Source organism: Halichoeres trimaculatus, unplaced genomic scaffold, assembly GCF_033239565.1.
Source record: "Halichoeres trimaculatus isolate MK-OKI-2021-1 unplaced genomic scaffold, fHalTri1.1 fHalTri1_scaffold_12, whole genome shotgun sequence".
In the NCBI taxonomy this organism is placed as follows: Eukaryota; Metazoa; Chordata; class Actinopteri; order Labriformes; family Labridae; genus Halichoeres; species Halichoeres trimaculatus.
In genome coordinates, this window is record NW_027437190.1 from 8654609 (window position 1) to 8682307 (window position 27699).

Below are 27699 nucleotides of genomic sequence, written 5' to 3' on the forward strand. Positions count from 1 at the left end.
TGTGAGCATTTCTACATATAAAGTCACATTTTATTTCACTGACAGTGGATCTGCAGAGATGTTTTTTTACTACCTGTACATTACATACAATCTGTGATTTTAAATAAAGAGAGGAGCATAAGAGGCCAACAGATGTAGCATCTTCTGAAAATGTGCTTTTGACTCATGATGCCTTTAGAGCAAACTCCACACTAAAACACTAAGTTGACTTCATAGGAGCAGAGTGAAACCCTTCTCTTAAGCACAAGTAAAGAAATTTGGCAACATGAAGAAGGTATTTCTGAGTAACAAGCCCTTTTTGGAGGTTTTATACTCTCAGTCCACCTCCAGACTGGTCATCTCTGCCTGCCCACACTCCCCGAGAAGGCCCAGCAACTTCCTATAGGCGCTCCTGGTACACAGAGAAATAAAAAAAGGGATAAGTTAGTACACATACGCACACACTCTTCAGCTACAATGTATCTTCAGTTCACTACGCAACACCTGTTCATTGTCTAGACAACTTAAAAATAGTTTAAGGTGATGAAAACTGTCTCCGTGGCTTTGGGGATGTGGTTCATGTGTTGGCTCACCTCAGGGCGGCGTTCCTGCCCAGCCCTCTCTTGTGCTCAGTGTTTCTCAGACTTTGAGACAGGTCGGGGATGAGAGCCTGGACAACACAGGGATCCAAAACAGCCACCGTCTCAAGGACGCTGTAGACCTGCCGGTCGTAGACTCCTTCATTCTCTGCCACGAATGACCTACGAGCAGGGGAAGAAGACAAACAGAGAACAAGTTTAATGCAACATTAAAACAATGACGCAGCTTTAATTCAGGAGCAGATATAAATGGCTAAACATCGTTGAATACCTTAAACCAGTGATCAGCTGCTCACACGGGCCAGTTGTATGTGCAACAGCACAACGCTCCACAACAATCTGTAAGGCGTCTGTGCTCGTCCTCCGCACTGGAAAAAAAGACGTTAAGTGACATTTATGAACACAAACTTGATCGTTAACATTTGTTTTGAAGCATTTCAACTGTAGACAGAAGATTTATATTCACAAACAACCACTTAGACTGAACTGATAGGATTCTGTCATCAAGGTCATTGCAACAGTGACTTTGTCTCATTGTTAAATTCCTATTTGAATAAATAAAAACACAAAAATGAACGTGACACCTTCCATTAAATTCATTCAAAGTCTACAAAACAAAAATCTTTCATAAATGTCTTTAGTCCTGGGGCTCATCCAACAAACTGACTGCTCAGCAGAATTTAATCTCTGAAGGGTGGTTGTAGTTTCTGTGTGACTTGCCTCAAAGGAGATGAAAATAGTAAGTTTTTGAAGAGATGGTTCAATCAGACTTTGTTTTTAAATTATTTTTCATACATGATGGCGTGATAAAGTGCTGTACATAAGTACAATAAGAAAATAATAAATGTAATACAGCGAGCACAGAAATGTAAAACCCAGAGTAACTTTTGGTTGTCAATATGCTCAGGAGATTATTTTAGACACTGACACAAACTTATTTTCCTTTTAAAGTATATAAATATATTTATAATATATTACTCTGCTGTGTTTGGCTAAATAAACAAGAGGCTCTCAGCTTACTACAACAAATGAAAATATAATTATAATAAGAAAAACTCATTTAAACTTTAAATTTAGTAATTTAAAATTAACTCAAAGTCTTCACCAAACACACAAACTTTAATAAACCACAGATTGTTTTTTATATTGTTTTTCAGTCTCTCAAGTGTCCTCAAACTATCTGTAACCAACTGCCCAGGCCTCGCTCTGTCTGTCACCAAACAAAAACCCTTCAGTTCCCTGAAGAAGGAAGAAAGTTTTCTAAATGCAGGAAGTGGGTTGATCACAAACTGGTGTACCAGAAAAGACAGAAAAGGTAAAAATCTCACCCCCATCTCACAGGCCATATACAAGATTAAAAAAAAAAAAACAGTGCTGACAAACTGAGGAAATGCTCTTGGAAGATCTCAAATACAGTAGAGTAAGAAATTAAAAATCAAGGTAAGAAACAAAATCCATCAAAATGAAAAAAAAAGATAATAAAATCAGAAAAAATTGAAGCAGCAAAATAGAATATGATGCTACAACCCAGTTTGATGAGAGGATATTAAAGGGCTAATGACAGAATAAATAAATTAAAAGATAAACCATTAGTCAAAATAATCAAAAGATAAAAAAAACATTTAAATTAAAAATAAACAGGAAAAAATAAGAAACATGAATCTATAACAAACTGAACTGACTTCAGAAAAGATTAAAATTTCAGCTTGTTGAGTATATGGATAAGAAGAATCATCTTTACCATTTTAAAAAATAATGTAATAACAGTACAGTAAAAGCAGCCTGGTCAGATTAGTATCGCTCAAGTCTAAGAGGATAAATGGACGTCAACATTTCCTGTTCCACAGAATCAGAGATACTGATGTGATTCCTGAAGCCAGAGCCATCACTGCATCAGATTATTCACTAAGTGCTGGTTTCTTAGTAGCTCACATTTGGAACATTTCCTGGACGGGATCATTAGCAGCTTCAGAGGAACATTATCTGCTGCTGATTTTCAGCTCCGGCAGTGAGCTGACTTTAACACGTGATCCACTCATCACGCTCAGAGAACTTTAAGTTATTTAGATAATTTAAGGCTCTCTTTCTCATCGTTCAGCCTGTTTCCTCTCCTGAGTGACTGTCAGCGACTGAACCAGGATGTTCAGAGACATTCAGAACCACATCAGGGTAAAAAAAAAAAAAAAAAGTTTAATCAGCAGTTGTATAGTACTCAGATGAAGCTTGGAAAATCTGCGCTGGAGCTTACCCTGTGGCTCATTGACGAGCATCACACAGCGCAGCAGAGCAGGGAGGGGCACCGTGAGGAGGACCGGGTCTGAGTCACTGTTTCTTCTCAGAAGCTCCAGGAGGAACATCAGGACTGATGCCAGCCGAGGCGGGGGGGCATGACCTTTAAACTGCAGGAAGCTTTCACTGTAAAAAACAGATGAGGAAACAATTTTTGACTGTTAGGAATATTCTAATTATTTCTGGGAGTCTTGTTTTTGTGTGATTAAAATTTAGAGAAAATAAAACAGGATCCACAGTGAGCTGCATCCCTGGCTCTGAAGTTTTCTTCTGTTTCACTTTTAAACTTTGAATCACCGTTGGTATGCTGATGAGCTGGAAAAGGGTCACATCCAAACACACTCTGGATCTGAAAGTAACGTCAGAGCCAAGCTGCTGGAGGCCATGACAGGAATACAAGATCTGAGCTGCAGAGACCTACCACAGCACCTCCAGTACTGTCCTCCTCAGAGACACTCCCTGGCTGGTCGGGTTGGCCTCACAGGCGCTCAGGAGCACCGGGTGGTTGGCGATGATGCCCAACGAAGGCGAGGCAGGAAGGAAATGGTCCAGATATCTGCGGGTAACGGAGTGGAGCTGCTGCTTCAGGTAGGCGCCCTGAGACTGAGACACACTGGAGGCGACTGACAGACCCTAACAGGAGAAGATAAAGGTGTGTGTGTGTGTGTTAGGATGGAAGCTTCTAGAAACATCTGGGCAGATTATAAACAAAAGAACAACAGGGGTTGGGGTTCTAGGTTTCTGTCATAAAGTCAAAGAGTTTTAGGATTTCCCTGAACATGATCATGATCCGGTGAGCTGTATGTTTGTCCTAACCTGTAGATACAGAGGCAGACTGTCCCTGAGTGCTTTGTCCTGCTGTGTGAGGTTGTGGGGGAGCAGCAGTCCATCTACAATTCGAAAAAGCAGCTGCTGAGCTTTGGATGTGACCAGCAGGGGGCTCCAGTGCTTCACTATGCAACCTGAATCAAACGGTACAAAAACAGACACAACCAGAAAGAGACACAGCACTGTTAAGGTTCCTATCTTTAACTTACAGTTTAACATGTGTGAGGTTTACAGGCTGTGTACCCACCTACAGCCCAGTAGGCCAGCTGCAGCCCCTCCTGGTTCTTGCTGACCAAAGAGGGCTTAATGTGCTTCATGATGTCACCGATATAGTCCAGAGCTTTGGTCACCATGGCTGAACGCTCTGACAGAACGGTTAGCCCACCGTAGACAACTCCTACAGCCTGGAGGAAGGCGACACAAGACGTTTACAGTGCTCAGATTAACACAGACACGGACATTGAAGCTGAGAAGTGATACAAAGATGGTTTACAAAACACACTTCACATAAGATATGGTGAATTTGACACAAATATGATGGTAACTGTAGGTTTTATACACTTGAGAAAACAGGTGACTTTGTATCTACGCATATTCAACTGAACATAGCAGCTGTTAGTATTTAAGTTAATTAGAGTAACTCCAAAATGTCAGTCTGAAAAAGTGCTGAATTTACCTTTACTGACACCTTCAGAGCAAAAAAAATACTTAAAGTGATAGCACTGACTAAAACATGCCTCACAAACTCAGGAATCATTTAGTTACATATTTTATCCATAAGTGTAAAAATATAAACAAAACAGGGATTGAATTTTATATAAAACAATGCAAACAGAAAATGTTTGATCTGTTTCAATATTTCTTTCTCACCACATGAGACGAAGCAAGGATAAAGATGTTTCAGAGGCAGATTCATTTAGGAAAGTAATGTGCACATAGTTAGTCTCATTTCCCACAGATCAGCTAAATGAGGTACTGAAGATTTCTTTTTTCGTTTGTTTTTGGATGATTTGGGTTTTTCCTATCAGTGTTTTCTTACAGCACAGCATCACTTGCCTCCTTTGCTGTTCTGGGGTTTACGAGCTGAAAAGTTAGTGGACCCTGGGTTTAGAGGCCTGCAGCATGTTTGGCAGCTGTGTGTGTGTCTTACCTTGATGAACCTCTCCAGGACTGAAGTGGGCTCCAGCCTGGTGGCTGTGGGCTGCAGACCCGCTCTCTGCAGAAGACCGTCCACTTCAGGAAGCCTCAACACCAGACGAGTCAGTTCACACAGCTGTTCCTCCAAAGTCTGACCTGGAAACATCAGCCAGTGGTAAATTATTACTGGTACTGCTGCTTTTACACTACATGTCCCTTACACTTCACATTCACACTCTGAGGGCGAAGGCCGGTTAAATTCAGGTCCAACTGTTTTATCTATTTTATGTATTATTATTTTTATAATTATTATTTTATCTCGAGAGGAGGAGTGTATAGTCATTCAACTGTACCAGAGTAGGCTAATTGCTAATTTCCTTCTGTCATCCCTGAGCAGGAGACTTAAAAACTAACAGCTGTACAACAACACTCAACCACTATACAACTTTGTCACAGTTTTACTATCAGAACAATATTCAGTAAACCCTATCATATGCATTCACACACCACTGGAAAAGTCACCTCTTGGGCTCAGCCTCATGTCAAAGAGCACTGGACTGTGGGAGCTGGAATTGAACCATAAACCTTTGGTTGAGAAATGACCGGCTCTATACCGCAAAAAAATGAAATCTGAGCAAGTGTTTAAGTCTTAATTTTACAAAAACAAAGTCTTATTCGACTTAATATACAAGACTAGAAAAAATCTCTTTTCACGATACAAAGAAAAATCAGTAAATCTGCAAAAATTGCTTCAGAAAATTTGCTGGTTCTAGTTCTTGAAATAAGAATAATTTCTCACAACAAGAATCTAAAAAACTAAACTAAAAACATTCAGGTGTCATTTTCACCTTTTAATATCCTCAATCAAGGCATTTTTACAGACTTGTCAGGTGAATGCAGCCCATTTCAAGTCCCAACCATCCCAGCTAAATAGAAATGTATCAAAAATGAATTTGTCTCTTTTTATATAAAGTTATGAAAAACACACAAAAATCATCAGAATAACGATGTAAACTTTTTGAAGTTACTTTAGTTTAATGTGTATTTAAGCTGGGGAAAGTCTCTGAAATTGTTGGTGGTTTGAAATGTTTATGTTTTATTTTTTTCCTCTCTCTGATTGGACCCAAACAGAAAAAAACTCCTGTTTCTTTTTAAAACTCTGCACTGTTTAGCTCCCAAACAAACATAAAAACTTAAGCTTGTTATCATGGTGTTACCTGTTTTGCTGTTGGAGCCGTCTTGGTTTTTGTGGAGGTGCTGCTGTATGACACAGCGGAGCCAGGCCCTCACTGAAAGGCTCTGTGCAGATGCAGACTCGCTGCTTAGAGAGGCCAGGAGCTCACTGAGGAAGACAGACACAGACAGATTTAAAGAATAAAACATGAGCAGTCATCAGACACAAGATGAGGAAAACAATGATTCCAGTGCAGTGAGTCAGTGACGGCTTCGGTTTGAGTTTTTCACAAAAATGTACTCATTTAACTCTACTGTTATATTAGAAGTCACATTTATCAAAAACATTTATCATTTTTGGAAGAGACAAACTAGATTTAAACGATGAGTCATGTAAGTTGGATTGAGGATCATCTCTCTGTCTTTGGTGAGTGGTTTTCAACATGTCTGCTTTGAATCATGACTGCACTTGATGAGTTACACATTAGAGGGTTAAACATTATGACTGATAGCTTGGCAGGGTTAGTGTTAGGTTTATAAAACATACAAGGACTTAACTGGATTTATACTCAGATTTTGCGCTTAAATATTAGCTCTAACTGTCTGAAGAGGACCTCTGAGGGTGAAAGAGTGAATCCACTTTTAAAGACACAACATTTTGTATTCAGCTAAGAGGGATGACTGCATGATCTTCATCAAAAGCTTTTCAAATAACACCAAGGACAAACCCAGTCTCATTTTTCTCTCAGTGACTAGATGTTCTACCAACAGAGTTTACTCTAAAGAAGTTTTCATAAGGTGATGACCACACGTCTACATTCCCGGCCTCACAGAAGTCTTCCTTCAAAGACCCTTTCTAAGAGCAGCAAAGTAACAGAGTAAAGTCTCAGCTGGACCTGTTCTGAAGGAGATGTGCCAGGTAGCGAGTCACCAGGAGCGGGTTCACCATGTCATCCCAGCCAAAGCACTGCATGATGCAGTGGACTGGGTTGGGCTGCAGGTCCTGAGGAGCAGAGCCGGGCAGATCGAAGGCCAAGAGGGTGAAGCCTGAGGAAAACATTTTTGCTGCTTGAATTAACCACAAACATGTACAAACAAATGACCTTATTTATTGTCAAGACTGAACTAGTGTTGCTTACTATTGTGAATCTTTAAATCCACAAATTATTCTGCCCTCCTCAGCAAAAAGTGTTACCTGTTGTCTCCTTACATCTGACATCATGGAAAACACTCGAAAAATGTAAAACTAAGAAAGCGTTTTCGTAACAAATGTCTAACAGACTAAATTTAAGCCAAAAAATAACAGAAAAGTCCAGAAAAGTGTCTCATTTTAAGATCTTTACAACTTAAAATAAGGCCTGAATTCCTTGGCAGGTGTTACTCTGGGGCTGGTTCCTTGGACAGATGTTTGTTTTTTTCTACTTATTACCGGCGACATAAGTCTGATTTTGGCTTTTAGTATCTTAAATTAAAACATTTCTGCCTCATATTTAGTCATTTGTGACTAAAAACGAGACTCAAAACTCAAAGCTTAGAAAATGTTTCTGACATATCCTTAGTAACAAAGCTCTAAAATACTAAATTGAAGCTTAAAAATATACCAGATAAGTCCAAACAAGTGTCTTATTTCATGATCTTTAAAGCTTAAAATGAGGTCTGAATTATTTTTAATTAACATTAAAAAAACATCTGGAATATAAAAAATATCTGTTAGATTTCTTGGCAGGTGTTACTCTGGGGCTGATTTCTCGGAGATGCTTTTTTTCTACTTATTACAGGCAACTTAAGTCTGATTTTGTCTTTTAGTATCTTAAAAAAATTATTTCTGCCTTATATTTAGTCATGTGTAACTAAAAACAAGACTCAAAACTCAAAACTAAGAAAGCGTTTCTGTCTTTTAATAAGTGACAAATGTCTGAACGACAAACTTTAAGCTAAAAATAGTGAAAAAATTCCAAAAATGGCTTATTTCAAGATGTTTAAAACTTAAATTAAGGCATGAAGTATTTGTAATAAGCATAAAAAAAAATCTAAAATACCATTTAGATTTTTTGGCAGGTGTTATTCTGGGGATTATTTCTTGGACAGATGTTTTTTTCTGCTCATAACAGGCAACTTGAGTCTGATTTCAGCTTGTAGTATCTTAAATTAAGACATTCCTGCCTCATATTTAGTAATAAGTGACTAAAAACAAGACACAAACACTTTTTCAGTTTTGAGTTTTTGCTGCAGGAAAGTAGTCCCAGTCACTTTGGTTGAACCCTCATCCAGACCTCCACCCAGTCCCAGTCCCAGACCCCTCCTTCCCTCAGTGCCTCTTTCCTCTTCTTTGTGGGCGTCACTGACCTGCAGCAGCATCTGCCAGCTGTGCTGGAGGGGTCTGAGAAAGGCGTAGGCTGCGCAGGAAAGGTAAGAAGTGAGCCCATAGTTTTGCTGCTACCGCTAGGTGGCGCTCTTTCACCACACTGGTGTTAGGGGGAGCCCAAGTCAAGGTGGATGCTGAGTGGACACCGCGCTGATGGACTCGTCTGAAAGGACACAAACACACAAAAAAGCTGATAAACAAATCTATTGATGCAAAATCCAAACACGGGCCTCCCTCCCTCTGTTGTACAACAACTCTGCTCCCTGCCTCCTCAAATCCTTTTGCTCCCCTGTTTGACTCTTTCACTTCTTCTTCTTCATGTGTTTTTCCTCTCCTCTCCCTCGGGGGATTACTGGGCGCGGCGGTGCGCTGCAGTGAGGAGAAAGCAGGGTGGAGGTGGGGAAGGAGTGAGGATATTATAGGCATAAAGTGGAGCCTAATGCTGATCCCCTGTACACAGACTATACTTTGGCTCTTCTGGCTCATCCATGGCCCTGGCCCCAGCCGCTACAGCAGCCCCACAGTGGCTGGCATTAGCCCAGATAAGCAGCTGAAGGAGCTGTAATCTCATTTAGACTGGAGATGATCCTCCTGTCCCCCTCATTCCTGCCTGCATGGAGGGGTGTGTGTGGGGAACGGAGGTTGAGGTGTGCTGAAGAAGGAGGAGAGGAAAAAAGGAGCTACAAGCCCCCCTCTCCTCCATCCTATCTTAAACTCTGCACTCTAGCCTGCTGCTGTGGTACACACATACATGCACACACCTCAGCGGTGCCTTCCCTTCCAGCAAGGTTGCATCTAATCCGGAGAGAGCTGAGACAATCGATTAGAGTCTGAATTCATTAGCCTCGTTACTACTGCGGAATGGGCCTTTCACACCCATCAACCCTTATTGTACAAGACATCGTCAGAGACCCCACTTAATCCTCCTCACTGCGGTTTCTTACAATGTGTACACACAAACACACACTCAGGCGCTCACACACACACTCTTAGGGACTGTGTTTAACCCTCTCTGCAGCTGCAGAAATGAAATAAAACACACACACAGGCTTCCACTTTTTGTCACATTGTCCACGTTCCTCTTTGAAAACTGTTTCCAAATGTGCCATAAGTTTTCAGCAGGTGTCCTTGAGTTTGAAAAACGGTTCAACATCCAGAAAAGGTCTCACAAAAGCAGAGTTAGGAGGGTTTTTTTACACCAAGGTTGCTGGGATTACTTATTTGTTCTGAAAAACAGACCCAGTGTGGCGCAGCGATGCCAGCTCACCTCATCAAGCGGTGACACTCCCACCAACCCACAGCAGAGGGTCATGGGAAGGAATAAAACAGCAGAATTATGCCGGGCACTGGCTTTTTGCCTCAGCACCATGGCGATGGCTATCAAGAGTGAACGTTGGGACCCTCCGCTGCCTCGGCCACTGGCAGAGTAATTCTCTTAATGTGTGCAGATTCCACACAGCTCTCAGTAGACATAATGATGCACAGGCTAAATTTACCAGGCTACATAATTGCCCATTAATTGTGTCACAGGAAAAGCATTAATCACAAAGAGATACCGAGAATTGCCAGGCCGAAGAATTATGTTTAATTTGGTAAGACGGATTCGAAAGAGAGAGTATGGGACTTTTTTATTTGGCTAAGTGGGTCAGTGTGGTCCGGGGTGGAACAGAGAGGGAGCTTTGGGAGGCTCTGCTCTCGCTGTGTCCTTTGGCCATTTATGTGCAAATGTGCGCCCTCTAACCCTGACATGTGAGATGGAAGTATGAGAATCAGCAGAGACATCATGTTACAGGTTTAGGAGAACACTTACGTTCAGTGTTTCACTTTTTGTGTGTGGGCAGGTGTGCAGGGTGAAGAGCTGAATGTAAACTATGGAGTGTTAAAGCATTCAAACACCTACATGAACCAGAGACAGAGAGGGATCAGATCGCTTAACTCTACAATGTCCTCACTCTAAGGTTCAGTTTTAGCCAGAAAAACTGTGGTAAGACAAAAAGAAATAAAGATACAGAGGCTGCACGGTGATGGCTCACAACAGGAAGGCCAGTGGTTCGATGATCGTGGAGTTTAGACTTTCTCCCAGTACCTCATCAGGTTGATAGATCGCTCCAAATTACCCATAGGTGTGAGTGTGTGTGTGTGTTTCAACATGTTTTCCCTGTGATAGGCTGGAGACCTAGTTGAGCTCCGCCTCTCAGCCAATGACAGCTGAGCATTTTGATCCTTAAGAATGGTGGATAAACTAACTCTCAGCACTTAATTGTGGTTAATTCCAGGAACATTTGCAGACAAGCACATTACAGAGCTCCAAACTGGACACTGGGACTGTTGGGTTACAAGGGATGGGTCACTGCTGAATATTTTTCAGAATGCAGTTTCTTTTGTAGATCTTGTAAAGGTGTACACGTGTTTAAATCAATAAAACATTTCTAGGGGAAAAAGAAGCTATTGGATGGATAAAGCAACGGCTGGTACCAAAAAGGGTCATCATCATAAGACACTATGACATGTTCTTTAGCTGGCTTCAAATTCTTGCTTCAATTTGCACATCTTATTTCAAGTTTAAGTTATAACCTCAGGTTCAGATCCTGGGATTGTTCACTTGATCAATTTGAGCAGCTTTTGCTCAAAAGTCAAAATTGTGTATCAATGAGGTGTGAATAAGTGAATGTAGTGGGTAGTGTGAAAGGACTTTGAGGGGGGGCAAAAAGACTAGAAAGTGTAGGATCAGAATGTTGCAGGTTATTACGAATTCTTTTTATAAATTTGCAGGGATGTAAAATGTTTGTCTCTTAATACAAAGACCACTAACTGGGTTGGTTTGTTGCACTGGTTGAACTTTCTCTCTTTTGGTTCCACATTCAATCCTAAGTAAAAGGAAAATGTCCAATCACCACCACTACATCTACTTACTCTGGCGCTTGTGGGGGATTTTACAGTTTCATCCCTTGAACGTTCTTTATTTTCAGTTCATCAGACTTATTCATGTTTTTAATCTATTTTTAGCATACTAGTATTTCCTAACACATTTTATATGTTTTTATTCATTCTAACTATCTATAACCTTATTTCTATTTTGATTCTTTAACTTTTGAGCTTTTTCACCGGGTGTGCATTAGTGTCCACTCTAAAATCTTTTTTTTTTCTGTTTGGCCATTATTTCATTTGCATTTTTGTTTTGTTTTTTAATCACTGTAGAGTACTTTGAGCTATATTATATGTAGGTCAAAAGTGATTCATAGTAAAAGTTGACAAACAGGTCTCAACACTGCAAAGGTGATAAACTTCATCTCCCAGGTGTGGCGTCTATCATTTCTGTGATGTGTGAATATGTCCAATAGTAAGAAAAAACACAATAATTTTACTCTTTTGTTGAAGTTTTGTTCTAAATATGGGTTAAATATCAGCAATAAACTTAATAAATATCTGAATGATTGTTCTGAAGGATCACTGAAACTTTCATCAGTTTCATCATATCTAAAGTAAGAGTTAACTTCTCCACATTAACTACTGTTTCCACATAAAAAGCAGGAAACTCAATTCTGAGAAATTGGAAATCAGTTGCTCCCTTTTGTTAAAATTTGGCTAAATGACATGCTTTATTACTTATTTTTAGAGGAGATTCAAAACACTCTGTCAGTTTACAACCAGAGTTCCTGAAGATCTGGGGAGCCTTCAGTGAACACATGAAGAAGGAAAATGGACAAAATGTTGATGAACCAGCTGTATGTACTTTCATGCTGTTCTGTAATTCCAACATTGTTTGAAAAGTGTTGTTGTTCATTCTGAACATCCTGACTCTTTTAGTCCTTACATGAGGCCTTTCCTGCCTGGGATCAGTGTTATGGACTCACACAGACACACAAACCTTCAATCCAATCTTGGTGTTCAAGTACTGTACTGTCAACACGTTCACATATTGTTTTCTTTGTTTGTTTTTGTCTGGACTGGTGTGGACTCTGTCTCTGTCACATCGTAATGCATATGGTAGTGTGTGTGTCGTTATTTGATTGTCCGCCCTTCTTCTATTTGTATTCTTAAATAACCAAAAATCATAAATGAAATGTATATACATATACACAAATTCACAATGATGAGCGATGAACTGCAAAAACTAACCTGTCCATCACATATGCTTTGCAACCTCATATGACTGAATTTTAAAAAAGTTTAGATCCTCGTCTGGTCATTTTTGAGGACAACAAGCACACTGGTAGCTGACTGTCACCTGCTGTCCTGCCTCTGCTTCCTCTGCTTCCTCACATAAACAGCCTCTGTTTCAGCTCTGGATCTCTGACCTTCACTTTGGGTTGATGGTGAAACGTAAACCCGTGTCCCTCATCTGAACCCGTCCCGACACCCCGGTCACTGAAGTCTCTCAACGCGTCTGCAGCCCTGCCGCTGTCCCCTTGACAACAGAAGGGTCCCAGAGGGTCCCATGAGCCTGTAACTCTACCATCACCTGGTGAGGGTGACTAGAGGGCCACCAGGTCCACTGAGACTGAGAGAGGCTTCAATGAAACATAGACTCTGATTCTTGCTGACAGGACAATCCTCCTTTTGTCAGTATGAAGAGTAAGTGGACTCTGTGATGGACTGAGAGGAGCAGGGGATCACTCTCCTCTGCTGAAGCCACTGATCAGATCTTAATAAAAGCTCAGCTTGGCCTTTGCCAGAAAACATTTGTCTGAATATGTCCTGTCTCTGAGGGCGAGGAGCTAACAGAGAGAGAAAGTCAGAGATAACTGGGAGCTGCAGAGTGTTTACAGCAGCTGTCTCACCTGAGCTGGGCCAGGACGGTCTGCAGAAAGCCCAGAGCAGAATTCAGCTCTGACAGACGGCAGGCCGGTAACAACCAATCAAAGCCTTCGTTCAGCAGCTTTTCTTCTGATAGGCTGAGATTGGTGCTTGTCTCAAAGACTTCAGCGACACCCTCAAGGTAGGAGCCCAGGGGCCCCCAGAGGGCGAGTCTGCGAGACACCTCCGTGGTCTTATTGTAGAACTCCTTGGCTGTCTCATTGAAGGAGGAGGCCAACCAGCTGGCCTGAGCACCCACATCCAGACCTCGCTCCTAAACAGGAAGATAATAAAGATGATCAGATGATTCAAGGTAGAAACACAAACTCTACATCTCTGGATGGTTTTTAGATGATCAAACCTGGAACAACAGCAGCAGTGATAGCTGTCCTCTCCAGACCAGGGTGCGATGTCCTGTGGGACAGTTAGAGGGAAGGAAACCCAGCAGCTCAGAGGCTCTGCTGGCAACATCCTCCAGCTCCACCTGCCGCGCCACCACCAGAAACAGCAGCAGGAAGTTCATGAGGCCACTCTCTGACAGGTCCTGCATCTTTTTCGAGGAGAACTTGGAGTAAATCCTGAAAAACAAAACAAAAAAATGTGATTCAATAATTGATTCATTCATTCATACACTTTTCAACCACAGGAACTTTTCTCTGGAGCCCTGTCTAAGTGATGGTACTTTCCAGATGTCCAAGAACTTTTGGGGGCGGGGCCTGCAAGCTGAATGTTACTGGTGGAGCAGCCACAGTGTTTTTATTTCCTCCAGCTGTAATTGACCCAGTTTAATAACTCCAAATCAATGGTCTTCTTTAAACCTGATAGTGTGAATGGGTCCCTGTCAACTCTTGGTGTTCCAGTTTAAAAAGTGTCCCTGTAAACTGGAGACCTTCAGCTAAAGTGAACAGAAGAAGTCCTTGAGAACGCATTCCAGTTTATTTCTATACATGCGTCATAAAATCGTCATCTGGTAAGTATTTGATGACCTAAAACCATTTGAGAAGGATGCATCCTGCTGTAAGTCATCGATCAACAGGCTCACTTTTCAAGCTAAAACCTGGGTCAATCTCTGCTGTCTTCACGCTTAAATCGGCAGAGTGCTCCTGTAGATCACTGGACAGCGCTGTTTTGGGCTTTTCGAAAGGTCTTAGACCTGGGACAGCTTTGCCATTAGGACTTATCTCATTTAGAGTGTCAACAAATCTTTCTGCAGTGGAATAAAGCACGATCAAAACCAGCACAGGCTGAATATCCTCCATGCTAACAGGCGGTCAAAAGGTAGACAAACAATGTGCCACAGGTATCATTTTATTTCTGGGGATGTTTAAGTTCCGCAGACGCAAGAAAAGTTAGCAGAGTCCCTTTCTACTTAAAGAGATGTCTAAAGACTAATCTGTTCAGTGAACACTTAGGCCTCTAATCTGACCTTTCTCCTCGTTGTCCTCAGGGGTAGGAAACATCAGAAGGTCTCAGACCCAGCTCTTAGTAAATACTTAGCATTGAACATTAAATGTTGTTAAATGCTGAACGATATTATTGACGTTGTATTATGACTGTGGTTAGTTGTAGCCAAGGATGGAGTCAGGATGTCAGTTCTGGGTGGGCCCGACAAATTTTGGTGGCCCTTAAGTTGCAAAAGTTTGTAGATCATTAATTCAATTAATAAAAATGACTGACAATATACCAATGTTACTATGTGTGGTTTTAAAGTGGATTTGGGTGCTGTTTTCACCTTTAATTTGAATTTTTTCATTACAAGCTTTAAAAGCAAAGACATAAACCATGGTTAAATAAAATGAATAAAAATCTACAGTTTTCCCCAAACAATGTACTGATCCCGCCCACATGAAGATGAATGTTTCATAACTTTTTCCCCCCAGCAGGCTAAAAAACATGGCTTATTTTACAAAGACAGAAAATCTAATGTTGAAAAAACAAACATTAAGTGACAAAATTTTACCATGTTCCTTTTAAACCGATTTAAAAATATATAAATTACAAGAAAAGTTTAGGGTGGGCCTGGGACCCTTGGACCCACCCATGACACCGCCCCTGGTTGTAGCTACATTATCTTAAAGAAAAAAAAAAGAGCACTTCTGCAGGCACTAGATGGCAGCACCTGCGGCCAATCAAACTTGAAGCACTTAGTCACACTTTTTAAGGTTTCTCCTTCAGTCTTGCTTGTGTTTGGACAAAAGCATCTACGTCAGCTAAAACCTTCTGGTTGAAAACGTGAGAAACTGGACAACAAGTGCTGCCATAACAAACAAAAGAGGGAGAGGTAAAGTGACCGACAAATATGCAAACAAAGAACAAGATTATGCACAATGCAAACATAAAGTATTCAGAAAAGAAGGTAACACTTATTGATTTAGAGACGATCCAAGGTAAATTTTGAGTTTCAGTAATTTGAGATATTATGAGATTAATGTTCAGAAACAAAAAGAGAAAATGTTGTGAATAGGATAAGTAACAGCTCCCAACTGAAGGAAAATATATAAAATAATAATGATGACAATAAAAAGTGTGAAGGGGACAAAAAGCATCATTATGTTGAAGATAGGAGTTAAATATGTGAGTAAAAGAGATATTGATTTGTGTTATATGACTCTAAATGCTGACTATACACCTCCTACCTTTATCACCCTCTCAACTCCAGGGGAGAGGATGTGAGTGTAAGCGTGTTTGTGTTTTTTTGTGTGTGCATGTGTGTGTGTGTGTGTGTGAGAGGGAGAGAATAGGCGAGAGAGGGAGTAAGCAGGATCTAACAGCGTGCTGGGTGAGAGAACCACCCAGCACGCTGTTAGATCCTGCGGGCACTGTGGAGAAATGCCTTTAAAGATCATGTTAAATGTCAGAGACACTCAGACACACAGCAGTAGGCGCTCGGTCCCTCTCTCTACAGCCAAACCAATTTACTGCAACACCAGAGAGAGATCAATACAACCACACACACACACATATACACACACACACACACACACACACACACTCGCATTGCCACACATCCAGCTTGATGTTTGCTTGCCTGGCAGGAAAACACAGAAGGCTGGAGCCCCCTCCTTTCACACCCTAACTCCCAAACACAGATGCAGCCCACACAGGTGAGTAAAGCTGCTGTTTGGGTCAAAACACAAACAGCGAGCATCCCGAGACAAACTCTGTGTAAGAAGTATGAATGATATAATGGAGAGGAGAGGAACTGAATAAGACCAGGTTAACACTAAATCAGCTTAGTTACACCCACAGAGGACTGGAGGAGGAGAAGGTGTTCAGGCGTGCAGTGTGAGTGTGAAGGGAGGGAGATTTGAATAGATGAATGGCTAATATGTGACTGCGTTAAAGGCGGCGTGCTGGGAGGCAGCAGTCAGGATTTTCTTCATTCATCCAACCTGTCCGTCTGTTTGTTTGTTCCAGAAAGTTCTTTTTTTTTCCAGGCTGAGCAGATGCTCCCTGCTCTCATGCTTGCAGCCGTTTCCATAAATGAAAAGGTTGCAGTGTCTCACAAAGCCTGGCCAGGTCGAGGAACCCTGCTGAAACATGGTGGTGATACAGTCGGCACACCTCGCCCTCCTGAGAGGGGAGGGGGTGATGGTTGAGGGGGAGGGATGAGCGGCGGTGGAGGGATCTGGACCTGTCCCAGCCCATTCAGGCTGCTGCCAGACTCCCCACCACCCACATCTCCCTACTCCCAACCACCCGAGCTCCCCCTTCTATTCGTGCTGGAAACCAACACAGCTTCGTTAAGGCGAATTAACCGCCACGCTCGTTAGCTAATTAGCCCCCATGTCTGCAGCGCTACTGAGCACATTCCAGACAGAGGGAAGTCATTAGGCGGATTTATCTACGGCTGCCTCTCTTTGGCGCTCAGCCGGTCTGGGATATAGGATGATCTAGCGTTGTGTTCTGATGGGCACATTAGCTTGTGATCTGTCCTGTCCTCCTTTAATTCTGTCTCATAAAAAACACCGTCTCCCTCCATCCAATGGACTCACACGCTCATGTCAGTGCTGTAAGGAGCAGGTGCAGTGTGTATGTGTGTGTGTTTGAGTGTGTGCACATCAGAGGGAGGTGTCTTGGCTCTGGTCTGTGCATGAAGAGCAGGTGGTTGACTCCTGAGACACCTGCTCCACTGGGGGGCCTCGAGTAAATATCAAAGACGCACTGGGAGACCCGGTGCACCTGGCACGCACACAAACGAGAGCGAAATGCATGCTAGTGTGTAAACACACATGGTGTTTGTGTTTTCATGCAAGCATTCGACCCAACACGCGTATAAAAATCCAAATATCACACTAAACACTTCACACATTAGAAGATCAAGAGGAAAAGAGATTCCAACAAAGCCCAGTCTTCATTAGTAATCACTTCTCACAGCTTCTACTTCATGGATTCTCTTTAATCTTCATCCCCTAAAAAAAACTACACACTATGTTTATGAAGTTCAGTCAGCTGTTGCCTTCTTCAAGGAACAAAAACTACAAAGCCTCCAACCATCTCCCCCCCCACTTTCTTTCTTTTTTTTTTTTTTTTTTACCTTCCTTTGATTTGTCTCTGAGCGACTCCTCCAGCCCGGTCCTGGGCCAGGCACAGGCCGAGCACCCTGAGGAAGATGTGGAAGGAGCTGGCTGAGCGGTAGAGCTGGGTGTGTCCTGAGGAGTGAAGGTCAGAGGGACAGCAGCAGCAGCGGGCCTGCTCCAGCAGAGCCAGGGGGGACTTGTACAGTGTGCCAACACCAGACATCCCGAGCCAGGGAACAGTGAACGAGGAGTTCTGGAGCAGAGGGGCAGAAGATAATGTTTTTAGACAGGGTTTCTGAAGAACTCAGGAGCAGGGAAACACGATGCAACCTGCAATGAAAGTTTAAACTGAACTGATGAGGAATTATCTTTTGTTAAACTTAAACTTTTATGATAACAGTAACAAATAGAAGAGTTGAAGATTTGAGACAAAGAAACAGGGGAAACAATATCATACCTCAGACAGTCATAACAATTACTCATTTAACTAAAAGTAGCTTAAGGTGGTATGACCGTTGTACACATGCTAAAGAATGAGGCAACTGGGATGAACTGATCCAACTGTTCTGGTTCCGATACCAATACCTATACTTGGGCTTCGGGTATCAACCGGTACTGATCTGATACCAGTGTTCAAATGGAATAAGTAGGGATGGGTACCTTTCACATTTAAAATGATTTGGTACCGATATCAGGAACCTGGCAATCAGTATTGGTACCTATTTTTGGTACTTTGGTGTGTGTTCATGTGGTGATAAATATTAATTTGTCTGGTAACAAAATCTCAAAGTTTTCCAATGTTGTGTTCATGTCCAGTACGGTAAATAGTCAACTCTTCTGCTTCCTCACAGCCACAAGGATGCGTTTGGGTACCGTATGGTACCATTTGATTTTACATTAATCAGTACTTAGTACTACAGACAGAATTCAAGTGGTACCTATGAAAGTACTTTACTGGTACCCATCCCCAGGGATAAGACTGGTAATGTTTTGGGTAAAAGTCAAAAAATGAGTATGTGGAATTACTGAAGTTCATATTAGTTTAAACTATGAAATATCTTAACCTTCACCAGCAGTTTGATAAAAACAATCCTTCAGACTGTACAGAAACTACTACTCAAATGTGAACTTTTAACACCCTGTAGACTGGTAACACAGCAAAAAAACATAGAAAGTGCTTCAGAGGTAACATTTTAAATCAAGCAGCCAAGAGTGCCTGTTAAAAAAAGACAGAGCTGGCTGCCTGGATCAGCACCATGGATCAGCCCCTTCCCACTGATACAGATCCAGTTTTGAGGGGCTTGATTAGACTGATACTTGATACCTGGATCAGTATCAGTGCACCCCAAGACTCAACATATGAATTAATGAAAACTTTCCTTCAAGTGTTTCCTCTAAACTTCCTGCTCACCAGATTCCTGCTGTAGTAGTCCCAGAGGATGGACACAGCGCTGGTGCTCGGTTCCCACAGCAGACACAGACTGAGACAACAGTGGACATGCATCCTGATCTGTTCCTCTGCCAGACCGCCCTGTTGTTTCAAACACACATGTACACATTCACAATACACATGTTTTAACTGCTACTGGAGATGCTCTTTTAATTATTTCGTAGGGGTTAGACAGAAATATGTAAGAAGAAGTGGAGCTGACCTTAGGGCTACAGGTCAACTTGAGCAATTCCTCCACCAAAGTCCAGTTATCTCCGAGATGATTCTGAGCACAGAGAAAATATAACACTACATCAGAACAAACTTTTAAAAAACATTTTAATATTGTTTAAAAACAAAGTCTGCAAAGCTTTAGCCTCTGGGGGGTTTACAAAACATTTAAAACTGAACTATAGTTCAAACTCAGGCTTATAGGCAGTTTAAGCACCTCATTGTGTTTAATAAATACTGTTCAAGTTTGAAATCCAAATGGAAATCCCAGAGGTGTAACTAAGACCTGCGTCTTGCTCTGAGCAGTAGAAAGTGTCTGTGTTGGTTCCGTTCCTACCTCCTTCTGCTGTGTGCCACTGCGGCTGTACTGCCCTAACATGGCTAAATGCGTGACCAGCCACCATGTGAATCCCAGAGGGTCTTTGCAGTGTGTTGGGAGACCACTGAACTGCTCTGCTGCTGGCTTCCCTGAAACCAGCGGTCTCAGCAGAGAGTTCATGTAGCTCCAGAAAGACTAGAAGGAAGCAGAAAATTTAGTAGGACAGAGTTTTTTTTCTTAACATGTAACCTTTAACATGTATTCCATTTCTCTACCTGGCTGTGTAACACTTTCTTCCTTTGTTCCAAAAGGTGCATGAGGAGGACCCACAGCTCTTTGGTGCAGGAGCACAGGAAGTGATGGCTGCTCAGTGCTTCAGTGGGCCTCACCTACAATTCACATAACAGCATGTCTGAAGCACTTTGCATTACCTTGTTGCAGAAATGTCTTGTGAAAATACACTCGCCTTTACCATGGGATGCTTTTTTAACTGCTATAAACACCAAACTAGGTTTAAAGTCAGGATTTGTAACATATGTACTTTAATGCAATAAAAAAAACAACACACAGGCTCCACTTACCAGTATAAAGACATTTTCTTAAATATATTCTTAGAAAATCACACAGAAATCCTATAAACTCAAGAGGAGAGGAAGAGAAACATGGGATCACTGAAAAACTAAAATTTAGGGAAGAGTCTGTCTAATTTTGTCTCTACAATTGTCTCATTAGACTTAATATGAGCCACAGTCACCTAACAATCCAGGAAAACGTCTTAATTTAACCTAACTCATACTAAAAGACAAAAATGAAGTCTGGAATAGCCTGTAAAGGCCATAAAATCTGCCAGTGGGGTGAGAAAAATGTACTTGATTCTTTTTTTTGCATAAAGAAATTTAATCATTTCAAGATACTGAACAAGAAAATTTTTTCTGATCCCGCTTGCAGACTTTTTTTAAGCAGGTAGGGAGTGGGGACTTATCTATTAAGAAAAGCTTTTACTTAGCTATAGGCTCCCTCTTTTGATTTTAAATCTTATATCCAATCGTTTTATCTGTTGCTTTCTAGCATTTTGAGATTCTTTGAATATAAAGTGCTTAACAAATACAATTTATTATTATTATTATTATTGTTATTATTATTATTATTATTATTATTACTACCTTTCACATTTGAAACAATATGGTACCAATACACGGTACCTAGCAACTGTTATTGGTACTCAACGGTACCAATTTTTGGTACTTTGGTGTGTGTTTATGTGGTAATAAATATTAGTTTGTTTAGTAATAAAATCTCAAAGTCTCCCAATCTAACCTATCTGTTCTTCAGTATATAACCTTGCAATGTTGTGTTCATGTCCGCTTGGAAAATTGCCTACTGTTCCACTGCCTAAAAGTCACAAGGATGCGTTTAGGTACCATTTAATTTTAAGAGAATTGGTACTCGTTGCTACAGACAGAACTCAGTTAGTACCTATAAAAGTACCTAACTAAGTACTCATCTCTGGTCAGGAGTCAATTTTGTCTTGAAATAAAACGTTTTTAAGGAATGTCAGGCTAATATTTGTCAGGTTAAGGCTCTGTTTAAATTCTTGCTCCTGTTGTACGACGCTTTGGACAAAAAAACATCTGCCAAATGAAACTGTCAATTGTAAACCATGTTGTGGCTCACATTAGGTTTAATGAGACAATTCTTGAAATAAGACATAAACAGTTTCAAAGATTTCATTTTTTTCTTCACTTATGCAGAATAAATAATTAACTGAATGTAAAATGGCCTCAAAGTATAAAGACATTTTGAATTTTCTAAAACAAAAGTAGTGCTGCTCTAGTTGTCACACAAAAAGCTGATTTTGTTACATTAATGGTGAATACAAAGAAATTTATCAAATGAGGACAGACAACAAATTTTATGTTATGAATAGTTGGTGAAAAGGGGCAAATTTTATTATCCAGTGGTGTTGGAAAGATAATGTCCACTCTTAATTTATACATTTTGATTTAACACTAACTCCAGTGTTTCCAGTCCAGCCTCCTCCTTTAATTCATGACTCACTGTGTTGATGAATATACTGAATACCATAACTACAGTTTGCTCAAGCTCCAAAACACCCTTGAAACACCACAGCAAGATGTTGCACATTGTGGCCCTCTGCCTACCTTACTGTATTTGCCCATGGCCAGACCAGTTAGGTCGCACAGCAGACCGCACAGGTGCTCTTCAAACAGACTTGTATCAGTCAGGTTCTCTCCTGTAAGGTTCACAAACTGGTGGGCGTACACAACTTGGCCTGGAGAGAAGAACAGGTAGCATTACAAAACGCTTGTTTCCATGATAATGACTCATGATGAGCTGTAAGTCAGGAGATTACTGCCAAATGTGCTTGTTTAACAGAATAGAATATTCATTTCCATTATCAGAGTATCTTTAAACTACAATGTATGAGAGACAAATCTGGCTTCTATGAGCTGTTTGATCTTTCTTTTTCAATGATCACGGCATACCTTGCATCTTAAAACCAAGTATGTGAAGGATCTCTAAGACGGACCAGTGGATGTCCAGATGAAGGTGTAACAAATGCCAAGAGGGAGGAAGAATCTGCAGGAAGTCAACAAGACAAAGCTCAATGCCACGTGCAAAATAAAGAAACTGAAAACTCATACAAAAGAAAAATGAGAAACCTCAGGTGTGAAAACTCGCAATATTAACCATCAATACACTTGTTTGTTTCCATGTCAAGCTTGATAACATTTAAGGGCTTTATATATTAGTGCATAATTAATACAGTTGCCATTGAGCACCTCTGATCCCATGAACAGCAAACACACCTTTCCCTGGTTGGTCATAGTGAAAGCACTCTGAACGTTGGCGGGCAGGTCTTTGAGTCTTCCTATTAGAAGAGTGATGCCAAACAGCTCCTCCAGAACAGCAGATGGGAGCTGGGCCTCGAGCGTCTCATAGGAGTGTAACTGATCTGCATCTATGGTGTTAGAAGGTTCCAGGTATCTGGAAGTGAACAAGAGACAATGCATGTCAACATACCCATCAAACATATTTAAAAACATGATACTGCTGCATACAGTAAAGAATATGTGATGTACTGGTACAACTATTTTCAGGGTTTATGTTGACATACCTGTGCAGGAAAACTTTGACGTACTGAAGAAATGAAACACACTGTAGTCTCAGGTCCTCAGCTTCATAATGGAGATTGCTTGCTTGACCTACAACACATGGAGGATGATGTCATAAAGATTAGCATGGTTGTAGGATTTAGTTAGCATGCTGTTAAACCCATAGATCTATCTGGGTAATAAGTCTGTGAACACTTCTTAAACAGCCAATTGCAGAAAAATCCTTTAAGTCAAAGAAGACTTTGAGGTTTAATGCCATATTTTAGGCAGCTTGATTAACAGTACAGAGTTGGGCATGTCAGAGAGAGTGTGCTAACCTATTCTAGGTGTAAATAGATGCAAAAATCCTGTCAAATTGTTAACTAAAAACTGTGATTTGTCGGATAACATTAAACTTTGATATTCCTAATAATCAGCGTCTAAATTGTCTTACTGAATGGACATTCAACAGTCCAAAGTTTTCATACAGACATGAATAGCAAGTGTCTGATTATTAGCTAGCAGACAGAATCATCCTGGAACATACCAAAGTCATTTGAGCCGGACTGCACCAGCGTCTCGAGCCTGTAAATCTTTTGTCTGAAAAAAAAAAAAAAAAGACAAAGAAAAGTAAACAAAAGCCAGCAACACGTCCATGAATCAATAATGTGAATTAACAATAGCTGTGATCTAATGTATAATGTTTTTTCTTTCAGATTATATGGTTTTGAGGCATCATGTTGTTAGCTTCAACAGTACATTTGTACTCCCAACAAATAAAAAAATGTATTTTTAACTCTCCCTTGCCTTAAGAGACCAAAAAGCAGCTTTGTTGATTCCACCAATGCCGTCTCTGTTACCCAAGAGAAGCCAAATATCTCCACAGTGTCCGTCTCATACTCTGCAGGGGCTGGGTCAAGACGCAAGAGCAGCCTAGGAGACAGAAAGTCACATGATGACACTGTTAGTTCTTTTGAAAAAGCTTTTTATTTATTTTCATAGACAGTACTGGTGTTTAAGTTGTGTTCAAAGAATCAAAATCTTACCTTTGAAAACTAAAAAAAAAAGTTACACATGCTACCATCCACTGTTAGCACTGAGACAATTTCTATGCGACTATTTCGCTAAGAAATATAGATACAGCTAACCTTCATGTAACTAAGTACAGCTAAGTAAGGCACACCAATGGTGACAGTACCGTTTCAGGGAGCCTCTAGAAGTGTATCCCTCAGGTGAGAGCGCTCCTGTGGGGTCTTCCTTTATGTCAGCGCAGCAGAAGCGAGGTGGATGAGCTGGAGTCAGCTCACAGAGATCCTCTGATGCAAAGGGAGAAACTGGAGGGGTGAGGGATTCGCTGAAGTCATCTGCCATGTTGGTGGTGCAGAATCAGAATCCACTGTAAAGACAAAAACATTGTGTGTCATGATATTAATGTAGTAAAACATGTATGTGACACATGATAGAGGTGTGGTGAGAGAAATGGACAGACACTAAGGATAAACATACAATACGGAGAAGACAAAGCTTATTACATGTTTAAGAACATAAAGTTTGAGCAAATGTTCCGACTTAAATTCAGCTATAGGTTACTATTAAAAGGTAACTGTCTCTGAAAACACTGTAACAATTGAATAAAAGCGATGCACGTCAGAACTGTATCACCTTAGAATAAAATACAAGAGCTAACATTATCCAGCAGAATACAGTTTATTTGAACTACGTCATGTTTAATTTGCAATAACTAGGTTTCATAATAGTGAATGGTGTTGTCTTGAACCAAGTCGCAGTGTATTTTAAACATAGGAAGCCTCTTTACAAAGCAGGAAATGAACCCCCGTGCTTTTATTAAAACCAAGTAAACTGTATACATTTAGGGTGGGTTTGTACAGCTTACTAGGGTTACTAGGGAAAACACTGCGATTATTTTCAAGATTAACAAGAATCTCCCGTGACTCCATAATGTGTCGCCGGCTAAACATAATAGCGTCTGTAAAGTGAACTAGAAGGATTTTCACGGCAAAACCAAACATAACAACAACGGAACGACAACTAGCACTGAGTCAATGACAAACCTTGGGATTCGGCTCCTTTTGTGGTGTAGAATTGCGTATATTTTGGGCCAAAGTAGGAAGATAGCGCTTCTGTCATTTCCCTGTTGTTTGGATTTTCATTCTCTCCCGCGCCGACACAGCGCGTGCGCAGTAACTGAGCCCGGTGATTGGTCCAAAGTTCTCCAGTGGGCGTGGCCCTGTAGTTGAGCTCAACACAGATCAAGAGGGAACAGTGACACGTGTTGACTTCGTCACTTAACTGTTTCTTAATTGTAGAGTACGCTTGATTTTGGTTATTCTCGACTAGAAGGGCACAAGGATTGTCTCTAACATCCCTCTGTTTCGATAGAAATGCAGCAGAACAGTGCTTAATTATCCTGTGCACTAGTCACAGTGGACTATGTTGTCTAGAACACAGCCTGCAGACCAAAATCATAGTGTGTCTAACATTGATTATATTAACTAAAAGCACTCATTTTGCTTTTAATAGGTAATCACCCGCTTCTCACTGTGTACAGGCTCTGCCCAAGTCACTGCTTGTTCCCTCCACTGCAGGGTCCCGCCCAAATTATACAAAAAATGCAGCAGTTAAGTAGAATTTTATCCACGCTAACCCTAATTTCCATATGCAGATCCGTCTCCCCCAACAGTCCCTCTCGCCATCACACCATTTCCTGCATTCTAATACATTCCCACATCTAAACTAAATCCCATCTCCTGCCACACGCCGTGGATGCGTTGCTTTTGCCGGCATACAGGTCTTTATTCCTGCAGATTTGACGGGAGGAGATGCGCGATAGGTGCGGCGTTTTGCATGCACTAATTTGCACGTTTTATTAGTCGGTGCAGACAGTAAAAATGGACACGTCGGGAGATTATGGTCTTTTCGAGGCATCGGCATCCCGCTCTGCTTCCATCAGGAAAGAGTCTGTCTCTGTGAGGGCTTTGTCGCCTGGATGGGAAAGGTAAATGACGTTTTTTTGTTCTGACGCTACCAACCCATTCAGCCCTTTCTTTGCACTGTAGTACATGGAGGGAGTGAGACCTGAAGCTGTTTCACCCCCCTCCCCTCACCCTCAGATGAGCCTCGTCTCCAGACTTTCATACACTGGACCAGTTTACATTTTCTTGTCGAGAAAACAAATGAAGGTCTGACTTCATGCACATTATTCTCTAGATATTTGAGCTTTATTTGTCTTTGTGTTCTTTTTGCAGCCTGTTTATAAAAGTTTAATGGCGTTTACATGGATACTGTAGCCAACTATATGAGGTACAATAGAGACTGGCTACAAGAGCAGCCACACATGTATGAATGCTGTTCCAAATTATGAAAAATGAACAACAACAACAAAAAAATAATAATAATTTTCCAACCTATGGATGAGCCAAAGTTCAACACTATTGCAGCAGTATGCAGCTATTGTTGAAGCCCTAAAACTAAAAACAGTGCACAAATATATATATATTTCCTGTCAAAGTATGAAATGGATGAGTCAACTTTATAGACTGGTTGACTATGTGTGTGTGTTTGCGTGAGAACCTGTTTGTGTAGCATTAGCACTGATAAAGTGAAACTACTGGATTTTGGAAGCTATGGCCCTCAGCTAGCTGCTCAGCTTCAGACTGGTTTCGTCAGGAGGCTAAACAGTTAGCCTGTCACCATTTATCTTATGATTAGCTTACATTGAAAAGGCCTGTTAGCTACGGTTGTTGTTGTGTTTTTATGTTCAGAGTTGTACCTGCTCTAAAAGGTGTAACGCACAGTAGTTTGTTGAGGGTGTTAATTTGGCCTTTCAACAAAAAACACTGAAAAATAAAAACCACAAAAGGACAAACAGACAAAAAACAGAGTGAGATGAGCGATTTGTAAAACAAACTACTCATACTGTGATCTTTGTTGCATTGGAAATGTTGATTACAAATAGTCTAGAGGACTTCTTTGATACAGTTTTAGCTGTATGGCTCCTTTAGAGCTCAAAGGCTCAAACTGGCAGCAGTGAGAATGGGAGTACTGGGAGTATTCTTTAAGTCTTTGTAGGTTTGCTTTTTGTTCTCTCTCTTGTCACAGGAGTTTTAAAATCAGAGTCCATGTACACGTGACGACAGTTTTACTTTGTACTCGTGTCTACGGCTTTTTTTACTGTATTGCTTGATCCACTCAGTCCTGTCAAACAATAGGGACTTATATTTTAGATAAAAAAACAACAACTTTATTGTTCACCACATAAGGAAGGAAATAAAAAACATAAAAATTCACACCCAATACACTTTGATAAAATTGTAGCTTATGTTTGAGGTCAATCCAAAACCATTTGATAATTTTGCTTAGTATGCTGGACAAAAGCTTAAAAAGGGTTTTACTGTTTAGCTTATGTGTTTGGAGTTTACCACATACAAGTGCAAAGTCTTTATTCCAAGAAATGTGGAGATGCAGTTAAATGTGAAGAGATTTGATCATCTGCAAACACTGAAACCCCATGTTTGATTGAAAGAATTATTAAAACAGAAAATGTAATGCTGGAACTGAAATATATAGTCAATCAGCACAAGACAGCCCCCTAGAGGTTGTTTTCCTCATTTTGCGTTGAAGTATTACGATAAATAAAAAGGATATGTCTCGAAAGCCTGAGGAAAAAGTTTTGTTAAACCTCAAATAATTGAATCGGTATGCCCTTTCTCTACATTATACATACTATTACATACTGTATACTCCCATAAGTGCCCCTAAATACTTCTTCTGGAGTAAATACAGGTAGGGTTCACCATTTGTGAGACTGCACTGAAGATAATGCAAATTAATGATGATTTCTTACATAAAGTAGCAAAGAATGTAGGATCTTCAGATGATTTACAATGTATACAGTCA

General features: G+C 40.8%; 2 protein-coding genes across 3 annotated transcripts in view; one reads left to right on the top strand and one right to left on the bottom strand.

Moving 5' to 3' along the window:
• Positions 1-37: 37 nt before the first annotated feature.
• Positions 38-25411, bottom strand: mms22l (MMS22-like, DNA repair protein). 2 transcript variants are annotated; one of them, XM_074682944.1, is made up of 27 exons: positions 25332-25411; positions 24855-25030; positions 23981-24178; positions 23590-23715; positions 23330-23382; positions 22806-22893; positions 22498-22675; positions 22174-22267; positions 21829-21959; positions 19942-20055; positions 19685-19861; positions 19340-19402; positions 19099-19218; positions 17705-17940; positions 13529-13745; positions 13152-13441; positions 8352-8533; positions 6902-7052; positions 6050-6174; positions 4846-4988; positions 3943-4099; positions 3684-3829; positions 3289-3500; positions 2827-2993; positions 850-946; positions 573-740; positions 38-391 (listed from the first exon to the last, which is right to left on the bottom strand). In XM_074682944.1, exons 3-27 carry the CDS (start codon positions 24151-24153, stop codon positions 316-318), a joined length of 3684 nt encoding a protein of 1227 aa, XP_074539045.1. In that variant the 5' UTR covers positions 24154-24178; positions 24855-25030; positions 25332-25411; the 3' UTR covers positions 38-315. The 2 variants fall into 2 exon arrangements, with proteins under 2 accessions (XP_074539045.1, XP_074539044.1); XM_074682943.1 differs by lacking the exon at positions 25332-25411 and having other exon boundaries at positions 24855-25252.
• LOC141800425 (proprotein convertase subtilisin/kexin type 4-like) overlaps positions 25378-27699 on the top strand; it is a 255721-nt gene continuing 253399 nt past the window's right edge. Inside the window, exon 1 of the mRNA XM_074682945.1 lies at positions 25378-25798. The gene's annotated coding sequence lies outside the window, so the exon portion shown is untranslated. The remainder of the gene's footprint in view (positions 25799-27699) is intronic.

Coding starts and splice junctions, on each gene's coding strand:
- mms22l (XM_074682944.1), bottom strand. CDS start 24,153: ATGGCAGATGACTTCAGCGAATCCCTCACCCCTCCAGTTTCTCCCTTT. Junction 22,894..23,329: donor GTCCGGCTCAAATGACTTTG/GTATGTTCCAGG, acceptor CATGTGTTGTAG/GTCAAGCAAGCAATCTCCAT. Junction 20,056..21,828: donor CCATGGGCAAATACAGTAAG/GTAGGCAGAGGG, acceptor TGTGAATTGTAG/GTGAGGCCCACTGAAGCACT.